Below are 5,940 nucleotides of genomic sequence, written 5' to 3' on the forward strand. Positions count from 1 at the left end.
ACTTTCTGGCGAGTGCATGCACCCTATAGCAAAAACCTCTCAAAAAAATGTTTTTCATAAAATGATGACTTCTCTCTTACATCTTTGCTGGCCATTCTTACAGGTGTCCTTGTCACCTGGGACACTGTTGTATTCTGTAATACCCCATGAATGAGTTCTATCTTCAACAAACCCTCATTTTCTCCTAAATCTATTTGTGAATATTTGTTAATACTGGGATTCTTTTATGCTTCTAAACAACCAGGAGCATTGAAAATGTTTTTATAATACAGGATAAAGTTAGCTAACTCTTTTAGTAAGGCTTTTTGAATGTTTATTTTTAAAGAGACCTGTCAGATATGTTCTGGTTGGGGTTCTGTCAAGTGTTTTTTACAAGATCATCTGTCTCTTGTGTGAACACTAACATTGCAGCAAGGAGGAAATACTTTCATGAACCATAGAAATTTGAAGAATATGTGTTCTCAATAATGTATTTACTAAAAACCACTTAGACAGAGGCATCTCCTATCTTACATCTTTGTTATCCATAGGCTAAAGATCGGATTCAGTATTATCAACTAGATGAAGTCTTTGTTTTTCCTTATGATATGGGAAGCAGATGGAAGAACTTTAAACAAGTGTTTACATGGTCAGGTGTCCCTGAAGGAGATGGACTGGAGTGGCCCATAAAAGAGGGCTGTCACCAGTACAGCTTAACAGTGAGTATCTTTGTCTAATTAGCCCTTTCTTTTTGCCTCACCTTCTTTCTTTCCCTTGAGTTTCTCTTAATTCAAGCCACATTTTATAAGTGAATAATCCTTATATCATGTCTCTTCCTTTATTTAAATCTCTCTTTAACACACTGTATCTGCTGAGATAAAGTACTGCTTCATTATCTTAGTTTTATAAGAACTGGCCTAAAACTACCGTTCAACTATCAAAATGTCATACAAACTCATTCTTGCCACTTAACTTCACCCACAGTTTTCTCTATCTCCTGTGGCCTCCTCTATATCTGAAATTAAGACCAGTTTCCAGGGCCAGCAGATTGAGTGGTGGTTAAGGCATTGGATTCCCACATGGTCCACCATGGTTTGAGTCCCAGACCCAGAAACTTGAAAATCACAACAAAAAAATAAAATAAAATAAAATAAAGGGAACCAGCAGTTAGCGTAATGGCTATGTCACTGGACTCCCACGTAGTCGACCGCGGTTCGCATCCCGGACCTGGTGGCTTCACGCCGGGCGCGTGTGCGTGCGTGCCCAAGATCCCGAGAGGAGAATGGAGGAGAAGGGACTGCGGCGTGACCATCCCCTCTGGGGGGTGATTTCTCGCTTTCTGTCTCTATGTCTCTCTCTTTCTGGCGAGCGCACGTGCCCTATAGCGAAAAACCTCTCCAAAAAAAAAGAAAGAAAGAAAATCACAACAAATAAATAGATAAATAAATGATCAATGTTTTTTAAAAAAAGAACAGTTTCGGTCCCAGTTCTTTCATAAATTCTACTCTAAACTCACCTGGAGTTGGCCCTGATTGATAGTTCATGAACTCATATTTAAATTAATTTTTGTATCTTATTGGGTCATCAAAAAGTTGTGACACATTCTTGCATAGAAAAATACAGTATGATTTTTCCAACAACCCAGTAGATCTTTCACTTGCCAAGATTCTATGACAGCATGCTTAAGTTTATTCCCCTTACTATAGCTAATTAGTACTCTTTAATTGTGGCTAAGTGAGTAAAAAGTGAGTTATAATGATGACTTTTATTCACTTAACATGATTGTTAATAGGTATTATAGTTCATCTGCTATCTCTCAAGGAATCAGTGAATCTTAGTGTTTTCACCCTAGCCTGGAAGCTTCATAAAGGCAGAGTACACACTCCCCACGTCCTGGGCCAGAGCTCTTGCTCTAGGAGTATTCTCAGATGTAGACGTTAGAGAGTAAACATAAGAAGAAAGCCCCACTTGCAGCCCCTGGTTCTTAGTTGTAAGGCTTCCTCCATGCTGAAAAGACCTGTGGTCTTTAAATTGTCAGTTATTTAAAATGCCAAAGAGTTGGATTTGTCATTTCACCCTGATAGCAGATGAAGGAAGGCTATTTTTCAACACTGCGACAAAAGACTTAATTTTTATCTTTTTATATCTTCCAAACAGATAGAACAGTTGAAACAAAAAGCAGATAAGAGAGTCAGAAGTGTAAGTAATTCTTTTGCAACGATACTAATTTTTTTCTTTTGTCAGACTCTATTTTAGTTTTTAAAATTGTCTTTGAGTAAAAATCAACTATTGGCTTTTATTAAATGATGTCTCTTACTACATTTGTTGAAATTTGATGCAATTCATTTTTATTTTCATATAAGTAATTCGGACTTGAGGTTTGGGCAAAATTTAGTTGGTTTATATTGCGAACATAGAAAAGTAATTATCCTCAATATAGCTTACTAATATGAAACCCGTCTGTACAACTGTGTAGTCAGGTACCACTAGCCAATGTGGCTATTTAATGAATAATTTTAAATGATTTAATTATGTAATAGATCAGTTATTTTAAATGAATTAAAATAAAAATCTTCAGTTTGTTGGTTGCATGAGCCACATTAGAAGTGCTCAATAAAGGGGCTAACAGGTGATGGTGTGGTGGTAAAGGTGCTTAATTCCCATGTGGAGCGCATGTGCCCTATAACAAAAAACTCTCAAAAAAAAAAAAAAAAGAAAAAAGAAGTGCTAGTGGTTACTGTGGGTATCATAGACATATGACATAATGGACATTTCCATTTTTGTGGAAAGTCCTCTTGGACAGCACTATCCTAGAATTTAATTCTTAATTATGTGCTTGAAATTAGGAGTAAGAAAAGCCTTGAGAACTAGATATAGCAGTGCCTCCTATCGGGATGGGTAGTTGGAGAATTGGGAGAGAAAACTTGTCATTGGATATTTTAGAAATAGTGCTACCTTGGACCAGCAGTTAGCATAATGGCTATGTCACTGGACTCCCACATAGTCGATCGTGGTTCGCGTCCTGGACCTGATGGCTTAAAACTCACAGCGTGTGTGCGTGCATGCCCAAGATCCTGAGAGGAGAATGGAGGAGAAGGGATTGTGGCGTGACCATCCCCTCTGGGGGGTGATTTCTCACTTTCTGTCTCTCTGTCTCTCTCTGTTTGGCGAGTGCAAGCGCCCTATAGCAAAAACTTCTCAAAAAAAAAAAAATAGTGCCACCTTTAAAAATTTAAATCCACACTTAGAACTCAGAGATCATGGGTAAATATTCAAATTATCTTTCTGATCGCTGCTGACAGGTTCGTTATAAGGTAATAGAAGATTATAGTGGTGCCTGCTGTCCTTTAAATAAAGGAATCAAAACTTTTTTCACAAGCCCCTGCACTGAAGAACCTCGAATACAGCTACGAAAAGGGGAGTTCATTTTAGCCACAAGGGGCTTACGGTAAGTAATAAGAAGTACTGCATTTCTTCTTTAATGACAAAACTGACCTTGAAAAAATTAATTTTAATCTTTTAAATATTTCAGATATTGGTTGTATGGAGACAAAATTCTTGATGATTCTTTTATAGAAGGTATGGAAATGGAAGATGTTTAAAGATCAAGACTGCTAGCGCTATTTCCAAATTTTTACAAGAATAACTTCTATAAACAATCGCATGCCATATGCATTAGGGGATCCACACAGAAGGGCACCTCATTAAGTAGCAGAAAGGAATACCTAAATAGCTCTCCATTGCACTTATATTTGTTAGGTCTTTCTCATGATAGCTCACATTTGAACTCACACCTAACTATGTGTGTATTTCACTTATGATATTAAAATCTCCAGCAGACCTCTGAGTTAGGTACTATCATTTACATTTTATTAGTGAGGAAATTGAAGCACAGAAGGCTAAGCAACTTGCCCACAGCCACGCTCTTAAAAAAACAGGTAAAGCAAAAAAAATAAAATAAAATAAAATAAAAAAAGGTAAAGCCAGGGCTCCAAATCAAACAGCATGACCCCACATTCTGTGCACCAAGCTCCTTGCTATAAGCTCCCACTTTGAGCAGTCCTCTTAAATTATAAAAATTAATACATTGAAACTTTTTTTAATTTCAGAATTTGGATTATTCCTTTATTTTTTTTTTTGAGAGGTCTTCGCTATAGGGCGCGTGCGCTCACCAGACAGACAGACAGAGACAGAGAGACAGAAAGTGAGAAATCATCCCCCAGGGGGGATGGCCACGCCACAGTCCCTTCTCCTCCATTCTCCTCTTGGGATCTTGGGCACGCATGCACACGCGCCTGGCGTGAGGTTTAAGCCACCGGGTCCGGGACGCGAACCGCGGTCGACTACGTGGAAGTCCAGCGACATAGCTATTACACTAACTGCTGGTCCCCCTGGATTATTCCTTTTTAAAGTAAAGATTAGTTCAGGATGCTCTTTAAAAAAACACTCGAGAGTGGGCCTAGCAGATGGCATAACGGTTACATCCCTAGACTCCACATATTCAACTGCAGTTTGAATCCTTGGCTCAGCGGCTTGAAACTCACTCTGGGTGTGTGTGTGCGTGTGTGTGCCCAAAATCCTGAGAGGAGAATGGAGGAGAAAGGATTGTGGCATGGCCATATCCCCAGGGGATGATTTCTTGCTTTCTATCTCTCTCTCTTTCTCCAGCATGCACACACACCCTATACCAAAAAAAAAAGTCTCTAAAAAAGAAAAGCAAACAAAAAAACCATTTAAAATTAATCAAAAATTAATCCTATAAACAGTTTAGGCAATCTTGATAGAGAAGTTTACATTGAGAAAAGTCTGAAAGAACTGCTCAAAGGCATCAGGGAGATAGTTCCCGAGAACAGATGCAGTGCAGTGGTGTACCAAAAACACCTTTCACAGTCATAAACACATAAGCTATAGCCACATAGAAAAGTTTCCCCCACTTGAGTTGGAAACTGTCCTGAGCTACATTATCCCCTTTTCTGTATAATGGGATTTTGGAAATAGCAGTTTTCTAGCTTGTTAAGGCTTATTATTTTGAACTTAAGAGTTTCAGTAAAGCCACTACTGCATATCTGTTTCACCTCAATTTCATTTTTTTTCCCCTTAGGTGTTTCAAGAATAAGAGGATGGTTCCCTAGAAACTGTGTGGAAAAGTGTCCCTGTGATGCTGAAACAGATCAAGCCCCTGAGGGCGAAAAGAAAACTAGATAGCCACTATTAAAATGAAATTATTCTTTAAATCTGCTCCATTACTTGAAAATTGTACATACTACTAAAGAATTATGCAATGATTCTACTCCGGTTAAGGTATTCTTTTCCTCAGAGGTGCCCTTGTGCCATGATTTAAATATTTTTATTACCATTTTGAAATGGAGAAGCCATTCTGCACATGCCTTTGAAGTCCTGCCCATTTACCACCTCCTCTTCCCCAAGAAGAAAAAACATTTCACCCTAGTAAGTTAATTGCATTTTCTCTAGGATTTTTTATGTGCTGCACACCATGGACTTCACCTGCAGATATAGTTCCCCCTTTGCCAGGAGCATCTGCATGTGATGCTTTTTATTTTTTCTTCAGTTGACATTTATTATATAATATTCTAGATACTGTGGAACTTAATTTGTCAAATTCAATATAAGCTCAACTTTTGTTACCTGTCTTTTAATAATACAGATTTTGTCAAATCAAATAAAGATCGCTGGATGTTCTGTATAAATCATAGTTTTTACTTAAAAGCATTTTTTGGTTTGCTAACTAAAAAGGACTGTTTCCTTATGGGAAAACTACTCTACTATGAAAAACTGGCATCTTGAATTACAAGTCTTAAGACATGATATATTCACCTCAATACATGAAACCTATTAATGACTTGTTGAAATCATAGTGTTCTAGGAGACTTTATAAACCTAGTGCTATCAAAGTGCTCCTGAACACTGGAGTATATCAGAAACCAAGGCTTATGTGTGAAT

At 37.8% G+C, this 5,940-nt stretch overlaps 1 protein-coding gene across 4 annotated transcripts in view; it reads left to right on the forward strand.

Annotated features, from left to right (window-relative positions):
- Positions 1 to 5,687, forward strand: part of ZDHHC6 (zDHHC palmitoyltransferase 6) — a 19,514-nt gene extending 13,827 nt beyond the window's left edge. For all 4 annotated transcript variants that reach the window (XM_006153923.3, XM_006153922.3, XM_006153924.3 and 1 more), the window contains 5 exons: positions 531 to 698; positions 2,137 to 2,178; positions 3,282 to 3,427; positions 3,512 to 3,558; positions 5,081 to 5,687. In XM_006153923.3, coding sequence (XP_006153985.1) covers positions 531 to 698; positions 2,137 to 2,178; positions 3,282 to 3,427; positions 3,512 to 3,558; positions 5,081 to 5,184 — 507 coding nt within the window. In that variant the 3' untranslated portion in view covers positions 5,185 to 5,687. The remainder of the gene's footprint in view (positions 1 to 530; positions 699 to 2,136; positions 2,179 to 3,281; positions 3,428 to 3,511; positions 3,559 to 5,080) is intronic.
- The last annotated feature ends 253 nt before the right edge of the window (positions 5,688 to 5,940 follow it).

The sequence above is a fragment of the Tupaia chinensis genome, unplaced genomic scaffold (assembly GCF_000334495.1).
Source record: "Tupaia chinensis unplaced genomic scaffold, TupChi_1.0 Scaffold000392_1, whole genome shotgun sequence".
In the NCBI taxonomy this organism is placed as follows: Eukaryota; Metazoa; Chordata; class Mammalia; order Scandentia; family Tupaiidae; genus Tupaia; species Tupaia belangeri.